Source organism: Haliotis rubra, unplaced genomic scaffold (assembly GCF_003918875.1).
Source record: "Haliotis rubra isolate DU_JTF1 unplaced genomic scaffold, ASM391887v1 Scf641, whole genome shotgun sequence".
Lineage (NCBI taxonomy): Eukaryota > Metazoa > Mollusca > Gastropoda > Lepetellida > Haliotidae > Haliotis > Haliotis rubra.
In genome coordinates, this window is record NW_025767348.1 from 33,695 (window position 1) to 59,740 (window position 26,046).

General features: G+C 40.7%; 1 protein-coding gene across 1 annotated transcript in view; it reads left to right on the top strand.

Annotated features, from left to right (window-relative positions):
* Positions 1–11,958, top strand: part of LOC124256869 (laccase-2-like) — a 37,293-nt gene extending 25,335 nt beyond the window's left edge. The window contains exons 5-8 of the mRNA XM_046690838.1: positions 4,370–4,655; positions 5,816–6,001; positions 7,962–8,109; positions 11,077–11,958. Of these exons, the coding sequence (XP_046546794.1) occupies positions 4,370–4,655; positions 5,816–6,001; positions 7,962–8,109; positions 11,077–11,339 (883 nt within the window). The 3' untranslated portion in view covers positions 11,340–11,958. The remainder of the gene's footprint in view (positions 1–4,369; positions 4,656–5,815; positions 6,002–7,961; positions 8,110–11,076) is intronic.
* The last annotated feature ends 14,088 nt before the right edge of the window (positions 11,959–26,046 follow it).

The window sequence follows — 26,046 nt, forward strand, 5'->3', positions numbered from 1 at the left end:
CGTTGCAAATACGTTCGTAGGCCCGTCTATCGTACTGGTTGTTTACTGCATTCCGCGCTTTTTTCCTGTGAGGTGAAGCTGATCTCTTTGAGGATCGCCTGACCTGGTAGTACCGTGAAGCGTGAACACAGACTGACTCAGCGGTCCACGCCGAGTGTCGGATACACCACACCCGTTGTGGCGCACCACACGGCGAAGTTGAGTTGATTCTGCCAGAACTGCATCGGGTTGTTGAACCAAAGCGTGCACTGTCTTAGCGTTAGTCACGAAAACTTATACTTATCGAATACATCTATGAACTGGGCGTCGAAATACAATCCATCAGCGACCACGATCTTCATGTTTTAAAACTATTATATAATGAGTTTATATAACATGTACATAACACTTCCAGGAATAACGGCGGCGAGGCCGTTCAGCTGGCATAGCGATCGATAACACGTCGGGTCAACTTCGAAGTAGCACTATGCGATATAACCTACCTACCACGATGGACTAACATCAGCGCTAGCAACAATAAACTGTTAAGTAGGTGGCTAGCAACAAGATAATTGATGGTTACTACAGCGTGTGCTCTCTAAGCGACGAGGTATTCAAACCATTGGGAGCCGAACTCAAGATGAGCGACTCAAGCGGTACAGTGGTGTTAATCAACAACGGAAGAAACTCCTTGAGGCTCGGTCGACCACTGGCGAGGACACTCGGTATACAGCCTGAAGAGATAAAACCAAGCGACTACCGCCACAGGCACGAAGTTACCCGACCTAGTACCGTACCGAGGCTGTGCATTCATCTCAACCAGGTTAGCACAAGCGGACAACATTCAAGGAGGCCACCCTTCCACTATACTGAGAGCAGTGCGGTTAAAGCGGAGAAATACAACGGCGGTAGAACCGAGTCGTTTTCAACGTGGCAATATAAGAGGTTAACCCAGGACAACATCCCTGAGCTGATAATATCGGTGTTAGATATAAATCATAATCTCGTGAATATAGGATACCTCAGCGTAAGCGCTGCACATAAAATGACCAGCGCACAAGGCCCGGAATGAAGTTGAAAAATGCACCAATGTGGGGATCTCGATCTACCTCGGGGACACCGCGGATTCGACGACCCGGAGTAGATGGTAAAGTGTAATGCCTTGCAACTTAAAACAGCATTTATATAAGCGTTGAAGTTTCGGTGGTACTAGCAACCTAAGTGATATAGTAGATACCTCAAAGGCGGCAGTCAACACTAAGTACACCCTTGTCACCACGGGGATGATAACTGGATGATATACCCATACGGGGGCAAACTGTTCGACTTAACCGATGTTGAGAGCACTACCGTCGCCGAAACAAACCATATCGCTTCGTTTTCACCGATGATGACAAGTGGGTGTTATTACCGGGTAAAGTCGACTGGTTTCTCAATATTAGGCTCGGCTCCCCTACGTGTTCACGGATAATAAAGACAACCACCTAAACAAAGTCGTGAACAACGGAACCCTGCTCGTGGCTTACATCCCGACTCAGAGGCGTAAGCGTAGTCATCAGCCCACTCGCCAGTATGGCAGCCCACATGCTATCGAGTAAAGCGGGGATGCAAAGCGTGGTATTGCAGTTGGTGTCTGAATTCGAAGGTGTGGTCAGGATCCTGGAGAGTCTACCGGCGAACTCAACACTGGTCATCCAAGTCTACCTAGGGAACCATCGGCGGGATGATGTAGAGATCGTGAAGGGGTCAAACTCGGTGGGGAAACAACAACAGTATCGCGTTTGCAGCGTTTGCGTGCGGGTGGGTGTCGACTCCAAAACCAGTCTGCAGGGTGTCACCGTGATCGTGGAAGACACTATATCACTAACCAAGATCTTCCTACCCGACAACATACACTTCATGGGGGTGAAGTGCACCCCTGAACTATTATCAGAAAACCAGTTGGAAATTATATCGTAATAATATTATAGCAATGTCTTGGATTCGCCCCAACACTACACTTAGCGATTTAGGGGACGGAGGATTCGATCAACCTGGTGAGGAAGACACCTTATACATCCTACACTTCAAAGACAACGTGTATAGGCGGGTGTCGTTATCAGATTTTAAAGAGCCTGAATGGTTAGTCAACTTAACCCTCACCGCACCTTATATCACCTTGAAACAAGATGGTTTTGTCCCCGAGATTAAGAACAACGGCATAATTATAGGAGCGTTCGTTCCGCACCGCCACAAGGTATTAGCAGCAGGAGAGTTAGTTTATGAATATAATAATATAAATATCACCCCAATACCAAACCACTCGGGCAACATGGTAACTTCCAAGGAGAAAGTGAAGACATCATTCAACTTACTTAAGCCCCAAGAGGTCTTTAGAAATATTATGAAAACTTCACATTCCTCATAGACGTCTATCTCGGAGATATAAGTTTGACTGAAAGGTATATTAAAATTATAGATGATATGCTGATAGGTTGGGAAGCCAGGTGTAATAACCAACGTTGTTGTATTATTAAGGTATCGGGAAACAAACCTTTAGCAACCCTTGATGGGGTTCGTCTCCTTAATGGACGTAGAGCTGAGACCCTGTTTTTTTACACATACGTTAATCTAAGTATTATCGGCTTCAAGTACATTAATCGAAGGTTAAATAAAACCCAATTAAAATACATTACGGGATTGAACTATATCCCTGAACTAGTACCAGAACGTTAGATCGTCTATTAACTGAAAACCCAATTAAAATATCTTTAGTAATATATATTATAGGATGGGACTGTACCCAGGCATAGATGAAGTAGTGAAGACCCTGGAAACCGTAGACGGGTTTCGCTTGAGACAGTTATGTGATGTAAGACGTCAACTAGAACAAGACCGTGACAAGCGTAAATCTCTATATAAAAAATACCATAGAGCTTTCAATGCCGTGGACGGGGCTGACACTGCCCTGATGGCAACTAGCATGGGCCTAGGGGTGGCAGGTGTTGGGTTGTTAGCTACCATCGTGGCCGCACCTATAGTGATGGGGCTCGAAATAACAGCTGGGGTGACAGGGGTGTTGGGGTTAGGGCTTAAGCTTGTATCCCGCAGACTGCATCGTAAAGCATTGAAGCATAATGAGATCGGGGTTCTAGCTGAAGCAAAGCTTAACACCATAAGCGATCTTATTTCCACGGCACTCACTGACAACAAAATCTCAGAGGAGGAGTTTCGTTTGATCCTATCCGAACTCACAAAATATAACAAAATGAAACAAGATATTCAGTCCAAGTCTCGTAAAAGTACTGCTATCAGTGAAGATGAGAAAAAAAAGTATATAGAACAGGGAGTACAAAAAGCCCGGCAAGCGTTTATTACAAACACCAAAAATATAACAGACGATTTACATTAAACTGTTTCGTCGAGGTAAACATGGCATAGTGTCATAGATAAGGTAGACATCAAAGCCGACGAACCTAACTTGTACTACTTGAGAGATGGGCCAGGGAGGGGGTTTGTGAGAGAAGAATTATTGATTGTACCGTATGGCACAATGCTACCTCCTACCAACACGACATAGAGGCAAGATACCAACGTCCGCTATAGTAGCGTCCCCGACTAAAGTCTTATTTTATGAAATAAAGCTTTATAGTAGATGGTAATGGGAAGGGTCTGACTAAGGCTTCATCTATTAAATGAAGCTTTAGATTACCCTGATCCCGTACCCCTATCCTGTCTACTACTTGTGTCAACCAAGTCAGCGAGCCTGACCACCCGATCCCGTTAGTCGCCTCTTACGACAAGCATAGTCGCCATTTGGGGCAAGCATGGGTTGCTGAAGACCTATTCTAACCCGAATCTTCTCGGGTAAATGGTAAGAAGAGATTTAATGGATTTGGTGGTCAGATTTTGTGACTTGTTTTGTCGTAGTCGATGACGTTCATAATATCAATCTCTGACTACTGTGCCGAAACGTATACGACTTTAATGCAGTGAAAAGCTTCTGCAGCAGTGACATCGAAAAATATCTACATATTCTCTGATGACTTGTATTACTCAAGTGTATCTCTTCCAATGTTTTTACACGCCCGAAATGTTTTCTTATGTCTGTGAACTGAGAGGCACATTCTTCTACCCGACATGAAGGGAATGTGATAAGGTGCACAGCACATCAACATTTGTCAGCTGAAGAGGCGACAAAATTAGATCGGGTAGGTCTGTTATGGGGTGGTCAGGTAGCCTGCTGGTCAAATGGTTTGCTTGTCTCGCCTAAGGCCCGGATTCCAATTCCCACATGAGTACAATTTCCTCCGCCATGCTGCCCGATGTAAAAGCCTTTATTACGTATATTGTTCAGTTCTACTTATACATATACGTTTTCAAGCTGTAATTTTATTGACTACTAAATGCTTCAGCTGTTGAACCCCTGGAACAAGAAGGGTACCCCTGACATGACCCCCGTGGCCTGGTTGAACACCACCCTGGCAGATCCGCCGCACTTCAAGCAGGTGCCCGATAAGAAGTTTTACATTGCCATGGACTTCAACAAGATAGACAACTATGTTTTCCACCACGAAGAGTTCTATCCCTTGGCTGCCGTTAACCTGAATAAAAGACTGTATTTACCACAGCTGAATCATATCAGTAATGTTCAACCTCCGTCACCACCCCTGTCTCAGTTTGCTGACATACCCAAGGTGAGTTCCTGAAGTAAAAACCCGTGAAGGTCCGGGTTAGAATTGATCTTCAGTAACCCATGCTTGTCGTAAGAGGCGACTAACGGGATCGGGTGGTCAGGCTCGCTGACTTGGTTGACACATACCATCGGTTCCCAACTGCGCAGATCGATGCTCATGCTTTTCATCACTGGATTATCTGGTCAAGACTCGATTATTTACAGACCGCCGCCATATAGCTGGAATATTGCTGAGTACGGCGTAAAACTAAACTCACTCACTCATTCCTGAAGTAAACTGATGGGCACAAGAAAGTATACACTTGAAAATTGATTTTGACCAACATTTACACACGTTACAGGGCTAAAACAATCGCCGAAACGCTCCGAACATCACTACGATGCCCGTATCAAATATATCACCGTCAAATATGCATTTCTCATTTCAGTCGTTTTTGTCACTATCAAAACTTGGTGTATATTTAGTATTTGTCCTGCAGTTATATTCCTGTCCTGTTTGATGAAAAAGGCTGACAGGATTTCTTCTGTCTTTAAAACAACAACGATTTTAGGGGATCATGTAAATTTTTAAGACAAAATACTCTATAAGACGTCTTTCTCCTCACGTTTATTTCAAGAAAAACCAGCATATCTCATAAACTTATCATTTTATTCTTGGACCCCCAGCATGTATTTCTACCATTAGGAACAGACTTTTGTATCTGACAGACGTTTTTTGCTTGAACAAAGAACAAAGTCTGCATTTGACTACTTCCAACAATAAATCCCACTGGGCTGGCCAAATGAATTAATGTTTTCTTCTTGGAAAAGGTTTATTCGACTTTTGGTTGAAATTGATAAGTTGTCTCTTTAATCAAGTATTCTTCATGAATGGGGGATGTAAAATAGTATATCATCTACATCATCTTCAAGGTGCATTGCATCTGTTCAAATTCCGAAACAATTAACAACGTAAAAATCTTTTATCCCTGAAGAAAATATACATCTTGCTGTCTCTATACCACAAATATACAAGATTATGATCGATACAGAAGGCCTATAACACGTTCTGCTCTTAATACCATCCTACAGACTCCATGCTGCAAATAAACAAGATTATTATCAATACACAAGGTCTTGCAGACATTGGACCGTCCTAGCCCAGATTCCTTCTCTCCGTAGGACATGTTCTGCGGCCCCCACAACACCAGGAACTGCAGCCATGAGTACTGTGAGTGCATCCACCTCATCAAGGTGGACCTGGACGACACGGTGGAGATGTTGCTCATTGATGAGGGCGTCACCTTCAACGCCAACCATCCGATACATCTACACGGACACCACTTCCGGGTTGTGGCCATGGACAGGGTGAGTCATAATTCTAAATCGATACTGACTATAGTCATTAGATTGACGTTTCTTACGTATATTTGGACACTGGATTGTAGTCTGTCATACAGACACTGACACAGATATATCCAAGAAAGCCCATGGAAGTCTAGAATATGTGGCAAGTAAAGATCCCCAGCTCATCAACTCACTAGCATAGCATAAAGGTAAACGAAAGTCGAGGCATCAAGTCACGGTGATGCAGACTAATGGTTGATAGCACGAGCAAAGTTCATTGAAGATGACAAAATCATCCTAGTCGCACATCGTTTCTACTTGATGACACCTTTGTAAATGGACTGGGTTCCTTTTCACTATATTTTTGAATATAATATAGGAACCGATTCTGTGTGATATATTCATTTCAGAGAGACTAGATGTTAATCTAACTGGATTGCAATAGATAAAAATATTACGAACAGTTCGCTGTCATCCCACTGTAGTGCATAAACACTTCCTCACACTTTATATATGCCTCTCCATGTTTATTCTGTTCATCACCTGTTTGATAACGGTGTCAGCACCTACACGTCGCTCTCACTATCATGAAGACGATGCTCATCCATCCTTACGGCTCCAACTTCTAAATACCTCTCAAATACGTTAACTGCAACGACACCATCCTCATCCCTTGGGGGACGTTGTTTTAAAATGGTGTTGCTTAGTTTAAGAATACAATTTCTTATACATCCGTTTGAGAGAAATAGGTAACAAACATTTGGAGATCGAATTTCAGGTTTGATTGGCTACTCCATGGTGATGACCCATTGTCAGAGTATGGAGGACAACATTCCACATTTTATTATTCATTGATTCAGTGGAATGGCCTACGTAAGAGTAGAAACGTTATAGTTTAAAGTGTATATGTATATTTCTTTAAAATGTATCTAGTTTGCATCATCGTCTTGCTTTGATAATCCAAGGATGTAATTGTAGGTTAATTTGTGGAGGCGCGCACTTTACATGATTGTACGTAGTTAGCGGTTAGTCACTCATGATGGTATTGTTATGCCTTCACTCGGTAGATATGTATTGAACCAACCCATTGTAAGATAAATGGTACTTAACAGATATTCGCATATTAATCTCCCGAAACATATTACGACTTTAATTAGGGTTAATCACGCTTTCAAAATACCTATTGGGATTCAAGGATTTGGATGTGTCCCTAGCAACCTCTGGAGGACGTAAAGTGACATGTTGGAAAGAGTCGTGTGGCACGGTGACTTGAAGCTGTTGACTGACTGCCATATCTCTGATGCTGTGCGTCGTTGCTCGTTGTATCGATCAGTTGATTGTCTGGTCCAGAAATAATATGTACAGACATCCGTCATATAGCTCGACGATTGCTAAGGGTGGCGAGCATCAAGTAAACATCCCAAACGTATAAATTGTGTTTTCACACTGGAAAGGGTAAATTTCGAACTTCAGGCAGCTGGCTAAGATTGTCCTGTTTTACAGTAAAGATTAACCTGGATTGTTAACCAAAAGTCACTGTGTTCTTTAATCTGGTTGGTTGAAAAACGTGATGGTATTCGATTCCCGGAAATTCGCTGCGTATTAATACGTACAAACAGTCCTGATGACGTCATTCAAATCATATTGTGAAGTAAAGTCGGAATGACGTCACAAATGAGCAGTTCCAGATGCCAGTTCTTGAAGCTGTTGGCTGCATGCCAGATCTCTGAAACTTTGATCGTTGCTCGTTGTATCGATCAGTTGATTGTCTGGTCGAGAAATAATGTTTAAAGACATACGTCATATTGCTAAGGGTGACGAACATAAAGCAGACATCCCAAATGAATGTGTTTTTACACAAGAAAGGATGAATTACGAACTTCAGGTCAGTTTTCAGTAAAGAGGATTGACAAAATGGTTAGATTTACAGGCCCCATACTATTATTCTACACGATGTCATTTTGGTGTTTATTCTAACCAGGTCAACGAATCTACCTCTCTAGAGGAGATCAAACAGATGGATGCTGATGGTCTGATTGAAAGGAATCTAGACACACCTATAGCTAAAGACACCGTCACGGTTCCTGATGGAGGCTACACTGTCATCAGGTTTCAAGCAGATAATCCGGGTAGGTGATCCACGAGCATAAGAATGACTGCAAATAATCCTGAAAGGTGATCCATGGGGATAGAATGATTACAGATAATCTGGATAGGTGGTCCCTGAGCTTAGAATGATTACAGATAATCCGGGTAGGTGGTAGAATGATTGGAGAAAATACGGGTAGATTATCCACGATCATAAGAATGATTGGAAATAATCATAGCTGGTGGTCCATGACCGTAAGAATGGGTGGTGATATACGAGGTAGGTAGTCCACCAATAACAGCAGATAAATCGTGTTTTTTTCTGGAAAATCAGTGTTTATCGTCAAGATCTAGGATACATACTCAATATTTTACAAGCTGACAGCACTGATACATGACCCATGGTGCTGATGCCGGAACGTGGTTGTATCTGGGCACGTGTCATTCTCTATTTCTGGTATTCAGGTTTCTGGCTGATGCACTGCCACATCGACATCCACGTGTCAATCTCTATTTCTGTTATCCAGGTTTCTGGTTGCTGCACTGCCACATCGACTTCTACGTGTCATTCTCTATTTCTGGTATTCAGGTTTCTGGCTGCTGCACTGCCACATCGACTTCCACGTGTCATTCTCTATTTCTGTTTTTCAGGTTTCTGGCTGCTGCACTGCCACATCGACTTCCACGTGTCATTCTCTATTTCTGTTATTCAGGTTTCTGGCTGCTGCACTGTCACACCGACTTCCACGTGTCAGTCTCTATTTCTGTTATTCAGGTTTCTGGCTGCTCCACTGCCACATCGACATCCACGTGTCAATCTCTATTTCTGTTATTCAGGTTTCTGGCTGCTGCACTGCCACATCGACTTCCACGTGTCATTCTCTATTTCTGGTATTCAGGTTTCTGGCTGCTGCACTGCCACATCGACTTCCACGTGTCATTCTCTATTTCTGTTATTCAGGTATCTGGCTGCTGCACTGCCACATCGACATCCACGTGTCAATCTCTATTTCTGTTATTCAGGTTTCTGGCTGCTGCACTGCTACATTTACTTCCACATGTCATTCTCTATTTCTGGTATTCAGGTTTCTGGCTGCTGCACTGCGACATCGACTTCTACGTGTCATTCTCTATTTCTGTTATTCAGGTTTCTGGCTGCTGCACTGCCACATCGACTTTCACGTGTCATTCTCTATTTCTGTTATTCAGGTTTCTGGCTGCTGCACTGTCACACCGACTTCCACGTGTCAGTCTCTATTTCTGTTATTCAGGTTTCTGGCTGCTCCACTGCCACATCGACATCCACGTGTCAATCTCTATTTCTGTTATTCAGGTTTCTGGCTGCTGCGCTGCCACACCGACTTTCACGTGTCAATCTCTATTTCTGTTATTCAGGTTTCTGGCTGCTGCACTGCCACATCGACTTCCACGTGTCAATCTCTATTTCTGTTATTCAGGTTTCTGGCTGATGCGCTGCCACACCGACTTCCACGTGTCATTCTCTATTTCTGTTATTCAGGTTTCTGGCTGCTGCACTGTCACATCGACATCCACGTGTCAATCTCTATTTCTGTTATTCAGGTTTCTGGCTGCTGCACTGCCACATCGACTTCCACGTGTCATTCTCTATTTCTGTTATTCAGGTTTCTGGCTGCTGCACTGTCACATCGACATCCACGTGTCAATCTCTATTTCTGTTATTCAGGTTTCTGGCTGCTGCACTGCCACATCGACTTCCACGTGTCATTCTCTATTTCTGGTATTCAGGTTTCTGGCTGCTGCACTGCCACATCGACTTCCACGTGTCATTCTCTATTTCTGTTTTTCAGGTTTCTGGCTGCTGCACTGCCACATCGACATCCACGTGTCAATCTCTATTTCTGTTATTCAGGTTTCTGGCTGCTGCACTGCCACATCGACTTCCACGTGTCATTCTCTATTTCTGGTATTCAGGTTTCTGGCTGCTGCACTGCGACATCGACTTCTACGTGTCATTCTCATATTTCTGTTATTCAGGTTTCTGGCTGTTGCACTGCCACATCGACTTCCACGTGTCATTCTCTATTTCTGTTATTCAGGTTTCTGGCTGCTGCACTGCGACATCGACTTCCACGTGTCATTCTCTATTTCTGTTATTCAGGTTTCTGGCTGCTGCACTGCCACATCGACTTCCACGTGTCATTCTCTATTTCTGGTATTCAGGTTTCTGGCTGCTGCACTGTCACATCGACTTCCACGTGTCAGTCTCTATTTCTGTTATTCAGGTTTCTGGCTGTTGCACTGCCACATCGACTTCCACGTGTCATTCTCTATTTCTGTTATTCAGGTTTCTGGCTGCTGCACTGCCACATCGACTTCCACGTGTCATTCTCTATTTCTGTTATTCAGGTTTCTGGCTGCTGCACTGTCACATCGACATCCACGTGTCAATCTTTATTTCTGTTATTCAGGTTTCTGGCTGTTGCACTGCGACATCGACTTCTACATGTCATTCTCTATTCCTGTTATTCAGGTTTCTGGCTGCTGCACTGCGACATCGCCTTCCACGTGTCATTCTCTATTTCTGTTATTCAGGTTTCTGGCTGATGCACTGCGACATCGACTTGTACGTGTCATTCTCTATTTCTGTTATTCAGGTTTCTGGCTGTTGCACTGCGACATCGACTTCTACGTGTCATTCTTTATTCCTGTTATTCAGGTTTCTGGCTGTTGCACTGCGACATCGACTTCTACGTGTCATTCTCTATTTCTGTTATTCAGGTTTCTGGCTGTTGCACTGCGACATCGACTTCTATGTGTCATTCTCTATTTCTGTTATTCAGGTTTCTGGCTGTTGCACTGCCACATCGACTTCCACGTGTCATTCTCTATTTCTGTTATTCAGGTTTCTGGCTGTTGCACTGCGACATCGACATCCACATGTCAATCTCTATTTCTGGTATTCAGGTTTCTGGCTAATGCACTGCCACATCGACTTCCACGTGTCATTCTCTATTTCTGTTATTCAGGTTTCTGGCTGCTGCACTGTCACATCGACTTCCACGTGGCAATCGGGATGGCTCTCATCGTACAGGTGGGGGAGCTGAACCAGATGCCCCGACCCCCTAAACACTTCCCCCGGTGTGGGAACTGGGAGTACACGGGGGAGGAGGAGGAAGAGGAGAAGCCCAGCTGTCCGGCCAGTGGAGCAGGAGGGATAAAAGAAGGATCACCATGGATACTAGCAGTACTGTGTATATTCGGAGTGGGATATAGCCGTTACTACACATAAATATCACTGGACTCAGGTTACAGGTAGTCACTGCTGATGCTAATGACTCTTTGTGATTTAGCTTGTTTTCCATCAGGCCTCCTCAGTAAATTGAAAATGTAATTAAATCACCTACAACATACATCATCACAAAATACCGTCCAAACTACAATGAACATAAGCTGAAGCAGCACCTGTTGTTGAAGGTTGAAGAAGATCCGAATATATTTACATCGAATTATTTTTGTACAAAACTATTTTAAGTGAAGTTAGATTATTTTATAACCAAGTCTTTATTTGTTAGGGAAGATTATTGCATCGTTTAAAATGTTCAGCGTTTAGGAAGCAAGAAGAAGGGTGATCTCAAAGACTAAGTCCCTACCATGACAGGATGTCCACCTTTTGCTTCGTGGACAAGCGAACGTTGTGGTGTGAATTCCAGCACTAGAACATTATATGAAATCCAGTTATGAAATCCAGTCCTTAGTGTGCAGGAGATCATTTGTAAAGAACTATAGACTTGGACTCGTTACAATTTCGTTGTCTGTCAAATAATGATCGTGCACCGAGCTCACACCCCTGTCATTTACACGCTATATATGACTAATAAAATATTTTTTCCCTTTGTAAAAAAATGTGACCTAACGTGTTTCTCTCCAATGTCAGTGATCATAACTTTACGCTGCATTTACCTGGGTCTTCGATGTCATGAGCAAACACTTTAACCACCAGGTGAACACTTTACCCACCAGGTTTTTTTTGATTGAATATATTTTATTCAATTAAGAAACGGATTGGGCACAAGTTATCCAACTTAAATAAGCCCTCTCCACATAGTTACAAGTGTATATTACAAAAAAGTTCAACAAGAGGCAGACAAAGGGTATAGATATGTACAGACAGAGTTATTTAAATCGTTTAGAGTTATGGATGTAGATATGTACACTTTTAAAAACATTCTGATTTTCGCTAAGCGAGAGACCTGCATTGCCATTTAAGATGAGATTAATATCAATACATGCTCTATTATTCACTATATTTTCTAAAGAGGTTAACATTTGTTCTCTTTGAATTATATATAATGGACATTCAAGAAAATAATGAAAAGCATTTTCACAATTATGGCCACACTGACAAAGTGCATCATTTCTAACATTAATTCTGAATAAATCATAATTAAGTGTACTTGTCATATATCTTAATCTGGTATGCAAAACATTTAGTTTCCTTTTCCCATATGAGAAATATACGGGTGCACATTTTTGTTTCACATGAACTGCAGTTTTAAAAGACACAACAGATTTACAGTTTCTGATAGCTAAGGGGATGTTATTCCACAGTTTAATTGTTGATGGAAAAAAAGGATAGAGTCGAATATCGTAGTCTTGTACAGGGTTGAGTGTAATTACTGGAGTTTCTTAATTCATAATTTGTTCGACTACCTACTACAGGAGGGAGTAAATCATAAAGAAAACTTGGAGCAAGGCCTGTATGTATCTTATAAAATAACGATAATTTTTTCACCCTTCTTCTCTCAGATAGTAAATCCCATCCCGTTTCAAAGTATAATGATCTAGAAGAAGCATATCTCTGCAGACCAGTAACTATACGAGCCGCTTCAAGTTGTAACTTTTCTAATCTATTAGATTCTTCAATAGAACACCCGTCCGATACTTTAGATGCGTACTCGAAATGTGGTCTTATGAATACAGTATATATGCTTGACAATGTTGTTCTATTCAGGAGAAACTTTAACTTTCGAAATGCTCCAATCATTTTAGAAGTCTTTTTAACAATACTTTCAATATGATGGTGCCAACCCCCATTACATGAAAATGTTAGTCCCAAATGTCAACTGGTTTTAAATGACAATTGTCAAATTTCAAATTAATGTCTGTTTGGCCATCTTTCGTCGTAAATAGCATAGCTTCCGTTTTGTCCGGATTATAAGAAATTAGCCAGTCCTTTGCCCAATTACATAATATTTGTAGATTTTCTTTCATTATTCTTTCCATCAACTGCTTTTCCTTTGACAAGGCTCCCAGCGACGTGTCGTCAGCGAAAAGCCGAGTTATACAATGTAGTTTATCTGCTATCTCATTTACATACACAATGAAAAGAAAGGGACCTAAAACTGATCCCTGTGGAACTCCTGCTTTTAAAACCAAAGGCTTAGATAATGAGCCGTGAACAGAAACTGATTGATTGCGACCACTTACATAACTATCAAACCAATCAAGTAACTTTCCACTTACTCCGTACCTCTCCAATTTAAGCATAGGCCCTCTATGCCAAACTCTATCAAAGGCCTTAGATACATCGCAAAAGACCATACAATAGTGTTCTTTGTTATCTAGTGATATACAGATTTGGTTATAAATTTCAACAAGTTGTTGTACAGTAGAGTGGCCTCTCCGGAATCCACATTGATATTTATATAACAAATCATTGGAAATGAAGTAATTGTAAATATGTTTAAATACAACTCTTTCAAACAACTTCCCAACACAACTTATAAGTGAAATAGGGCGATAATTTGATACAATTGAGTGATCACCCTTCTTGAATAGGGGGCATAACATTTGCATATTTCCATTGGCTAGGATATGCTGATAAATTAAGTGACATGTTAAATAATATGCACAGTACTGGGCTTATAGACTCGACCGTTTTTCTAAGTAACTGATGACTAATCTGGTCTGGTCCAGCAGCTTTCTTGAGAGGTAGACATTTAATTATGTCGGAGATCTCATTAACTTCTATTATAATGTTATCTATAACGGCATCCGTGCGCCTGTCAAAGTGTGGTATAGATTTGTTATCTGCACCAGTCAGGTTAGCTACAGATTCGAAATATTGATTTAACATGTTGGCTTTATCTACATCTGAATAAGCTGATGGACTTTCCTCAATAACACTTCTTTTTAGAGCGGGAATAGTAGAAGCGGAACCTGACGTCTTGATCAAACTGCGTAATATTTTCCAATATGATGATTTATTTTCTCCATAAAGTTCGAATAAAAACTCATCAAGATTAGAATAAAAATGTTCTTTTGCATAACATTAATTTCATGTTATTAACTTTATTTCGTTGTTTTTTGTACTTCAAAATATCAGACTCTTTCTGTGTTCTGATGGCTCTTTTCCGTAGTCGATCCCGTTTCCTACTTTCACGTCTAATATTTGAATCATACCATGGTTTGTCATTAGGTCTTATCATCACAATTCTAGAAGGAATACATTGTTTGGTATAATCATTAAAACGTTCATAAAATGCACAGCAAGTATCATCAATATTAGAACAGTCACTAAACAATGACAACCAATCAGTATTGCTAATAAGTGCGTTCAGCTTCTCATAGTCACCATCTTTGTAACACCAGACCTTTCTAGGATATGCAATCTTAGTTGACACATGCACATCTAGGCTGACAAACGTGCCTTTGTGATCACTTATAGTTCTGTCAAAATCGATAACACCACTTTCTACAACCTCAACATCATCACTGACTATAATTGGATCTAGTAGTGTGCTGGTTGTCCTCGTCACCCTAGTAGGTTCTGTTATAACGTTACATAAGTTTTTTCTGTTTAGGATATCTGTTAAATTAAGTTTAGATACAGAAAGTAGATTTTCATTCAAATCACCAACAATAGTAACTTTACTTGAAATATCTAAAGCACCTTCGATATTATTATCGAATCTTCCCCAAAAATTAGATGTATTACTTTCAGGTCTATAAACGGTACATAATATGAGTGGTTTTTGTGGAAGCGATAATTTAACCCAAATGGACTCATCAAATATGTTTTCTAGATTGTAAATTCTATCAAAGCTTAGATTCTTAGAGATATACATCATAACACCACCCCCGAAAGAATTTCTGTCTCTTCGTATCGGGTCGTGAAAATTTTCCCAAGCTAAGGTTTCATTATCAACACTAATATCTAGATGGGTCTCAGAGAAACATACTATGTCATATTCAGATAAAAACTCGGACAGATAAGATTGCTTATTACGTATACTTCGTGCATTCAAGTGAACAATCGACAACATGTTGTCTTTCTGAACAATAGGACCTGGGTTAGGCTCTACGTCACCAGCAAGCTGAAGTAACAATAGAATGATCAAGGTTATGTTGAGATTTGTAACTTGTGATTGAAGCAGACACAGAAACGTAAGCGCACAGCAAGCTTTCAATTCTAACAATAGTAAATTGCACATAGCGTCTGCTTCAACACGTAGTAAACTGAAAAGTACATTTTTGTTAACAAGTAGGATACTGATTTTGAAACATTTCTTGAGATTTCTAGAGCATTTGAGATGTCTGAACAACCCGATCGCCGCACGGTATTGCGTTACGTCATTACCCATATGGGTTGTTTACTTCGTGTTGATAGATGGTACATGTGCGGATACTAGATCGGGTTATTTGCAGGCGTGTCAATGAATATAGTTGTACATGATGGCATGGCAATGCAGGATCTCTCAAAGGTTCTAAAGAAGATAGATGAACAAAGAATATATACAGTGATTCAGTGATGGATACAGAAATACACGGAGATATAGTTTGTGGTATATAAAAACCAAAGGTGAGATAAAGAATAGTATATACAAGCAATAATGCAAACATAAACAAGTATCGAGATAAACTATTGTGTGTTGATATACTAGATACAATTCATAAATAGAAATATTTTACGTACTTACATACGTCTGAATTTCTACACACATACAATGCAAACATGAATGTGAGAACACAAGATAGTCGCTAGTGTCGCCTGAACTTGTCCAGGTCCGACTCACGCTGAATCACACGAATAGCTCCTTCACACTGTTCACAGATGTACACTCTCCCATCATATGTCCAGGTTGAATATATCTTCTGATCCTTCCTCAGGTCTCTGGCCAACTTGAACAAGTGATTCCTGTGCTTAGTCAGATCCTCGTTGATATAGATACCGTCTCGTTTACCTTTGAGTTTGGACTTGTTCTTGATCACCTTGTTGCGGTCCCAGTAGCTCACAAGCTTCACCACTACACTCCTGTTCTGACCTCGCTGTCTCTTCCCCACTCTATGGCACCTGTCGATGTCTGATGGTGAGATATCCGGGTGTACATCCTTCAGCACATCTAGTACAACCTGGTCAATGTCTTCTTCCTCCCGTCCCCAGTCAGGCTCCTTGATTCCTGCGATCCTCACAGAGTTCCTCCGACTATACTGCTCTAACTCGTCGGTCTTGAGCTGCAGTTCGTCTCTCAGCTCCTGTATCTCCTGCTTGAGGGGGGCTACAACATCCTGAATGATGTCCTTCAGCGCTTCCTTTGCAACACTCACAAATGACTCCCTGAATTTCTGCTGTAGAGCTGGTAACATGAGGGCACTACTCAGCTTCGTCGTGATCACATCCATTGAGGCCTCGTTGATGAAGTTAAATAGTGTAGACGGGTAGGAGTGATCTTGGCTCTGGACGCCATGACCTGTCCCGCTCTGTTGTTGTGTGGGGGGTCGCCATCTTGGCTTGCGTTGTCGATATTGGCGTACTGCAGGATCCAAAGGTAAATACTTCAGGTAAATCCAACTGCAGTGTCGACTGGACCAGCGGTTTCAGTGTTTTCGATGGTAGAGGATCTAGTGGAGAACCTGAGGGCTTCCTCTTCTCACTGCTACTCCTCTGTGGCTCGGTCTGGTTCTTGGTGTTGGCGCTCTTTCTTCCTCGTCTCTCTCGTGAAGACATTTCTGTAGATTTCTGTAGAAAGTGCCTCACACAGTTCTTTACACACTCACAAATGCTTATGTGATCTTTCTGGTAGTCACAAGTCACTCACAGTTCACATCAGACTCACTATATGATCAATTACAACACACAACCGGAGAGCGATCTCACACACGTCCTACCCCTGTCGCCATCTTGGATTGACCCACCAGGTTAACACTTTAACCACCAGTTTAACACTTTAACCACCAGGTTACATTCCAATTCGAGTGATCTGCATTTATGTTGTGAACAGCATATCCAGCATGTATCGGTGACCTTAAAGGTCAAGCTTGTTTTGGAGGAAGCTATCGAGCGATAATGAAAGGCTGGAAGACTTAAGGTAACACATGTCATTAGTAGGTCATGACGAATTCCCTTTCTGCACACTGCACCATTCTGTAACTGCATAAACTTTCGAAAAAATAATGATTATACAAATAAAATGATACTGTATACCTTGTTTTTATAGAAAATAAGCTGCGCTCAATATATGCGCTCGATGACTACTTTTAAACCTCTTGGTGGTAGCTCACATTACACGCCCACTTTTTAAGCGAACTTCATGCATATTCATCTGCCAAAGCACTTCTCGTGGTCGACGTCCGAGAAAGAAATGAAACAACAAATTTTAATGCACACACTCACTCGCCCCGGTTCCACAAAAGTCTGCTTCACTTCTAAAGGACTGTGTCGTCACATTCACAGGTAACTAATCTTTGAATGTTGTCGTTTTCTGTCCATGTCATTTGCAACAGCCCTGGTATATTTGTTCCGGTTTGTAACAGTGTGACAGATAGGTTCTTTCACTTCTTGCCTCGAATGGCACGTCTTTAGCACTTAGCTCTCATATGATTAAGCATTACCTTATTCATATCACGTTAAAATATGTAAACCTACGTCACACACTTTTATGAATCTCGTCATTTATGTCGACTTTAAGTTATCTAATTGTTTTAAAGAATCAAAGTTGACAACACGTTGCTTTTGTTTTACAATCTAATTATAAGGACTGGATGTGTATTTGGATCATTTCACTGAGAAATGAATCAAATATGATGACATGAAACTTTACCCATAGTGTCACTTGGAAGTTGCATAATAGCTTCAGTAGGAAGCGAGGTATACGTGACGCGGTTAACACGCGTTACCATTCGTCAACCGTGGTTATGCATTGGTCCACATGTGTCGTCCAGGGTTTTGACATAATAAGTCCATTTGCATAGCGCACTATATCCTAACAAGTGGTTGCTCCTGGCGCTGACATATATACATATTCACAACAGGGATCCCGGAGTTCGTTTATATGTCATAGTGCTTCTTGAACAGGAAAGTTTTTAAGTTAGACTGGAAGCTGGCTATTGAGGGGGATTCTTTGAGACACATGCAGATTGTTCCAGAGGATAGCTGACAAGTAGGAAAAACGTCGATGTCCGTATGTCTTCAGACGTGTGTTTGGGACGATGAGCAGCGACTGATTGGCTGATCTCAGAGTCCTGGTTGGAACGTACTCTCTGACAAGACTAGAGAGATAGGATGGAGCTGCATTGTTAAGACATCTATAAGTCATGTTAAGTATCTTGTATTCTATCCTGGCTGGGGGAAGTAACCAGTGCAGACGCATGAGGATTGGGGAGATGTGGCTGTGTTTGGTGGTTCTGCAGATCAATCTGGCAGCTGCATTTTGGTCTTTTTGCAACCAGGAGACCAGAAGCCGTATTAATAAAGATTCTAAGAGTGAAATATATTTCTTAACTCTGGCTAATTCTTAGAATAAATCAATTTTTAATCTTAAATGTAAGATTTTTTTCTTAAGTCAAATTAATAAAGTGATTTTACTCTTAGAATTATTCTTAACTTTCCAAAGTGTTAGGAGTCCTCAGCATGCACTCCTAGCAGGTTAAGAATTTTCTGAAAAAAACCCGGCTGCTCGGCGTCACCACCAGAGTGTTTTTAGACCACGAACAGATGTATTTAATGAGTATAATGATACTAAATTGATATCCCCGTACTGGATAGTGGTGGTATGTGGTTTGTGACTGATTTGGTAAGAAATAAGCTAATTATAACATCTCCAACCAAACTGAATATGGCCATAGACTGCAAAGTTGCAATTACCCTTCGGTACCTTGCCACAGGAAAAATGCAACTTTGGAACGGAGATGACTTTGGAATAAGTCAAGCCTCTGTTAGCAATGTCATCACAGAGACATTCAATGCATTTTGTACACCACAACTTATTGGCCGTTTCATAAGAATGCCTATAAATCATCAAGAAATACAGCGCCATCAACGCGTTTTATGTTATTAGCGGATTCCAGGGTGTCCTTGGGGTTATAGACGGCACCCATGTGAAGATAATTGCACCAACTGAACAAGAGAATGAGTATGTAAACAGGAAGAGCTTCCATTCGTGAAATGTTCAAGTAGTTTTTGATTCCGACGAGAGGATCTCCGACATAGTTGCGAAGTGACCGGGTGCTACACATGACGCACGTATCCTGAACGAAAGTGGTTTGAAAGTATTGTTTGAACATGGGATCATACCTAATGGTTGCCACTTGCTAGGAGACAGTGGTTACCCCTGTCGCAGGTGGCTTTTGACACCATTTATTCACCCACAGGCTGGACAAGAGACAAGATACAAGTAAATATTATGAAAACTTGTAACATGAAGAAATGACAGTGACTTCCCTTGGCAAACGGGATACCTAAAAACATTGTATTATACTGGAACGTAACAAATCCTTATAAAGATAATGCAAGTATATAAGTTTATATAATTAATTATCATGTATATAGTAAATAATATTATTATGATATAGTTATAACAATTAACAAGCCTATACATTCCTGTGATGTTTATTTATGTATAAAATAAATCAAAACCCTTCAAAATATTTACTTTGTGAATGTTATCATCCATGATAAAATAAATTTTATTTTGATAACTCAATATAGATATTTTTCTTAAATAATGTTTTATTTTATACCTGTAATATTTGACAAATTTGAATAATGATAATATTAAAAGTATATAAAAAAATTGTTTGTCATCAAATGTATCAAAATTTCTATATGTAATATAAAATATTTCAGTGCACACAAGGCAACTAGATGTGTAGTGGAACGAGGCATAGGACAGATGAAAAGATTTCACGTTCTTCGTGGTGAAATTCGTCTCAAACCCCAAAAGGCAGCAACCTGGGTTCGATTCACCAAATGGGCACAATGTGTGAAGCCCATTTCTGGTATCCCCTTCCCTGATATTGCTGGAATATTGCTAAAAGCAGCGTAAAATTTAACTCACTCACTCACTGAAACTAAAACGCTAAACCGGAATCTGTAAGTAAAAGAACTAAGCATGAAACAAAAAAACACATTTAAAAAAATGTGTGGTACTTTAAAGTTGTATTTAAAATTAACTAAGTTCACAAATCAATACAAATCAGTAAAAAGCTAGTATAGCAGTACAAACTTGTGTGGCAGTACAAATTCAGAGGTAATTTAATGTAAGATTGAGAGTTTAGCTTTACGCCTCTTATTCCAATATTTCAGCAATATCACGGCGGGGGACATCAGAAATGGGCTTCACACATTGTACCCATGTGAAGAATCGAACCTGGTTCTTTAACGTGACGAACGAACGCTTTAACCACTAGACTACCCCAATACTCAATATATACTCTTTAAAAAAAGTAGGGGAACATGAACTTTCAATTTGGATAAGAATTATAAGCGTTAACAAACATTTCAAAGACAGAAATCTAATAAACGCACCATACACGTGCATGGTGTGTCATTCGTGATTTTGACGGTTTTCAAACAGAACTATAAATCACCGTAGACCATTAATTTTTTACAGTCATTTTGCATCACACAGTTGTTAGTGTTTGTTTCTAGCCTCCTTTTTCTGTTTGAAAATGAAAGTCGTACGCATGCAAATTTCACGTCATACACCAACCATCTTTCAAGAGAGATTACTGTACAAACAGCTCGTTAATTATGCCTCGAAAGGACAAAGGTGTGAGACATACACTTTGTTACATTACCAGGCTTAGTAACTGCATGTTCTTTAAGACACGGGATTTATCTGTACGCAGCAAATACTAAGTATTGTGTGTCATTGAGTGAGTAGGTTCTAGCTTTTAGCAATATTCCAGCAGTATCACGGCAGGGAACACCAGAACGGGCTTCACACATTTTACCCATGTGGGGAATCGAAACCGGGTTTGGAGTGACGGTTTGGAGTCCCTACCGTATCACGGCAGGGAACACCAGAACGGGCTTCACACATTTTACCCATGTGGGGAATCGAAACCGGGTTTGGAGTGACGGTTTGGAGTCCCTACCGTATCACGGCAGGGAACACCAGAACGGGCTTCACACATTTTACCCATGTGGGGAATCGAAACCGGGTTTGGAGTGACGGTTTGGAGTCCCTACCGTATCACGGCAGGGAACACCAGAACGGGCTTCACACATTTTACCCATGTGGGGAATCGAAACCGGGTTTGGAGTGACGAGCGAACGCTTAAACCATTATGCTATCACTATTATCGACGCCCGACAGCGTGAACTGTGTCTCGATATCAATCACAAGATTGCCTTATCCAGCCTCGTTTGTTATCACAACGTCTTCACATAAACTCAAGGTCGTGCTTGTATTTAGGATACTTATGTTAAGTATCACGTCGTGATCTCTTAGTACTGAATGTACACCCAGATATTTAATATATTTACTGAACTGATCACCAGATGATATAAACACTCAGGTAACACAATCGTTTTCTCCCGACGCTGAGAGTCTCATGCCCTGAGACAGGAGGAGCGTCCGGTGTGTGTCACGAATCAACGCCAATGTTTATCTTGTGAGACGTCAATATATGCAATACGACTTCCCAATGACAATAGGTACCAGGTCACAGTGGATCTGTGAAATTTCCAGGTCAAGTGGTCATTTAAATCCTCTGTAACAGCGAGTGTGTTTAATATTAATGATTATAATAATAATAACAGTAACAATAATTTTGATGACGACGATGATGATAACGGCAGCGGCGACGACGACGTCGGTGCCGGTGAAAATTGATATAGGGCGCTATGGCTCACAGGGAGTATGACAAGACACTACACCGTTTGTGATGAAAATTCGCACAGTGAAAGTACGAATCTGTTTATATTACTCGTGATAGATATAGTAACATTAGAAAAAAAATTCTGTGGCATATGTTCAAAGTTATGTAATGTACGGTACGCGCGAAGATATGTCGAAAATGTTATCGATCCATTAGGACTTTAATTTGTAGCGACCTCGGGGCTATAATTATGAGTGCGTTATGGAGTGAGTATGGTTTTACGCCGTTTGTATCAAAACTCGAACAATACCACGACCGGTGGAAACCAGAAATAGCCTTTCGAAACCTTGACCATGTGGGGAATTGAACCCGCGCCTGAGGCATTACGAGGGAACGCCTAAAAACAGGCTATCCCACCACCCGCTTACACGTGAGCCAGGATGTTGTCCCATGATAGAAGGAACTGTCTTCTCTGTCCCAGATTTGCAGGACGTGAGGTGAGGTGAGGTGAAATTGGGTTTAACGTCGTGCTTGAGAATATTTCGCTCATATGACAACGTGCATGCGTGTGTATGTGTATGTGCAGCTGCTTGTACTAGCCCAGACTGAAGCTGGTTTAATAGTGCTAGCCCACTGAGATACCATGCCGCAGTGAAGCATGAATACCCCACTCAGACACATTATACTGACTCCGAGCCGACCAGTCCTTGTTGTACCCATTAATGCCGAGCGCAAGGCAGTGACCAACAAGTACCAAATTTTAACATCTTTTGGTATGACGCGGTCGGGGATTGAACCCGCGACCTTCCGCACTCTGGGCGGACGTGCAGGACGTAGTACAGATTAGTATTTGTATACAGTACATTGACACACTGTAGAAAAAACGTTACACAAGCAGTCATTCGCACACAGTACAACATATATGCTAATGAGGTGATACGTGTTCAATGGCTCGAATACTGTTCGCGGAAACGTCTCATATCTTCTCTCAGAGAATAATAAAATCAAATAGAATAAAAATGACCCGTGAAAACACCTCGTCCGTTTAATATTTATATCCTCGTCACTATATGGCTGAAATATTGCCGATGTGACGTTAAATATTAACTCACTCACTCATATTTATATCTATTCATAAAGATTCAGACTGATACAAAACGAAAGTTACACTTTCAACTTTCTAATGGTGAAATTACCCTCGTGTCGTGCAGAGTAGCCCAGTGTTTAAAGTGTTGACTCGTCACCCTGAAGACCTGGGTTCGATTCCCCATATGGGTACAATGCGTGAAGCCCATTTCTGGTGTCACCCGCCTTGATATTGCTGGAATGTTGCTAACAGCGGCGTAAAACTAAACTCACTCACTCAAGCAGCTCCAGCCTTTGCAGTTAGAACTTCAGAGTTTTTTAATGCACAAGAGAATAAGTTAATTCTAGAAAGATTTTGTACTGTCAAATTTATTATATACTTAAGAGTTTTCTATCTATCTTCTTACGCAACACAATAAATGGCACTGTAAACATATTCATTTCTCCAAAAGTATTGAGTCAGCAAGGATGACAACATTTACATAAGTAAATTCGCACCGATCATTCAGTGCACCCGCACTGAGCAAGTGCGAGTGTGCGGCTGCCCCGCGCTGTGTTGTGTCGATGGTCTGTTTGCAGTGAAAACGTACCGATGAATTTCACTTTAAACAAAAAAGAAACTCGACTAAAGTGAAATTAAGATTGCAAATCCTCATAACTTTACCTTGCCAGTTGCACATTTAAATCTCAGAATGTTATTCAACCTGGGATAAAAGTTGTTTAACAAACGATCATAGATCAAATCGCTATTATTGGTCTGTATTACAAAGGGGTATGCATATCAAATGAAACACCGAGAACAAGTACGGTTGGTTTAAGTTTTACGCTCATCACGTACAGCAAGTGCATTTGTTTTACTGTTCCACTTACTGCGCTTACCCCCTTGAAATTCATCGGTACGTTTTCACTGCAAACAGACTATAGTCCACTCTCACTTCCTGACAGTTTACCATGCTCAGAACTAAAGAGTAACGTAATGGCAGTGTTCAAAACAGACATTTTAAGTACAAGTGACTACATTCCACTCCATCGGCAACGGTCATTACCTTAAATGACACTGTAAATAGCTGATGTTTTACTCAATCGCGTTTTTTCCTTTCTCTCGGCGCGCCATGTTTATGTGTGATTCTTACGGGTTCTGGCGTTTAAGCGAAGACCAAAAGTATTGCTTGATGGATAGTATTATAAGTGCTAATCTCATTAAGACAATAACAATAAATATAAAGATCTCAACTGATATAGATGTGTGTTGTTTCGTTTTTATAATCTTATTTTCGAATACTGAACTATGCCTTATCTGTGTGCGTCAACAAAGAAGCGAACAGTCTGTAGTTTACAATTGGGAGAATTGGGACTTCGTAAATAAAGTGTTCTCGGATTAATATTGTTTAAAGGCAATCAAACAAAATTGGAAGCATATAATGAGTAGAATGGTTCTTCTATCCGTCATCTGGGAGTTTCACGTTTGTTAAATTTATGTTATAATATTTAAATATCACGTTTTCCATGTTATTTGATGACTGATACATCATATTTCACATGCAATATTCTAAATGATATGTGTTTCAAAATCTGTTTCTAAAGTTGTGTAAGTCTAATGGTAGACATGTGGAGTCCTTTACTAAATCAGATGCTTATATATATATGGCCCACACACAACAAACTCCAACGTACACAGAACTTTAACATAAAGAATAATGTGTAAACATTTTAAGGTCACTTCATTCACTACAACACAACGACAGTTTTGTTTGTTTAACGCCGTATTCAGCAATATTCCAACTATATGACGGCAGCCTGCAAATAATCGAGACTGGATCAGACAATCCAGTGACTGAGTGAGTGAGTTAATATTTAACGTCACACCGGCAATATCGTGACGAAAACAATTCATACAATAAACCATGAAAATATTTTGAAGAGTAAAACCTGTCAACGATGGACAGTAGAAACACTAGAGTATCTCAGATATGAATATAAAACTAGCATGTAAATCTAAAACATTTTAAACATTTTAACTAAAGAAGACAATACAATATAAAACGTGGGCTACAGATCGCCAACAACTGAAGGTATGTCACCACACTAGGGACCATGGGGACTTACAGTGCCTTTACTACCTGCACGGACCCTATGCTGGATTTGCACCATCCCTTCAGCCGCTGGCGATGATGAAAGATTTTGCCGAACTTCAAAATAACATAAAAAGTATGATCAAAAAGTATGGTTGAGCGAAATTGACTTTGAAAGTTTTGGGGACTTAAGTACCCTCTCAGGAGGACAATAATTTTACGATGCTTTAACCCCCTTCGAGGATACTGCCACTAACAATCGCCGTTGATAATTTATACTACCATTATAAAAATAACATTTATCTATTAACAAAACAAATTGTTCACTATAATTATTTATCCAATAATTCTATTTTATTTTACAAAATTAAAAAATGCAATTATTAAATGATAATTTACATTATTAAAAAGGTCCTTAATTGTTTTGACACTAAAATATTTATCCCTTGTGATGGAAAAAACAATGGTTCTAAGCCAGATCTTCACGGGTACAGACAGTCCCGTTAGTCGCCTAGTCGCCTATTAATAATCATGCATATGTGCTGCTGAGGTTCTAAGCCAGATCTTCACGGGTACAGACAGTCCCGTTAGTCGCCTTTTACACCAAGCATATGTTGCTGAGGTTCTAAGCCAGATCTTCACGGGTACAGACAGTCTCAGGGTCGGTTTGTTTTGGTGACGTGTATTCCTATTTTCCAGGATCCCTCTCAGTACTAGAGATATGTGTGTTGATTT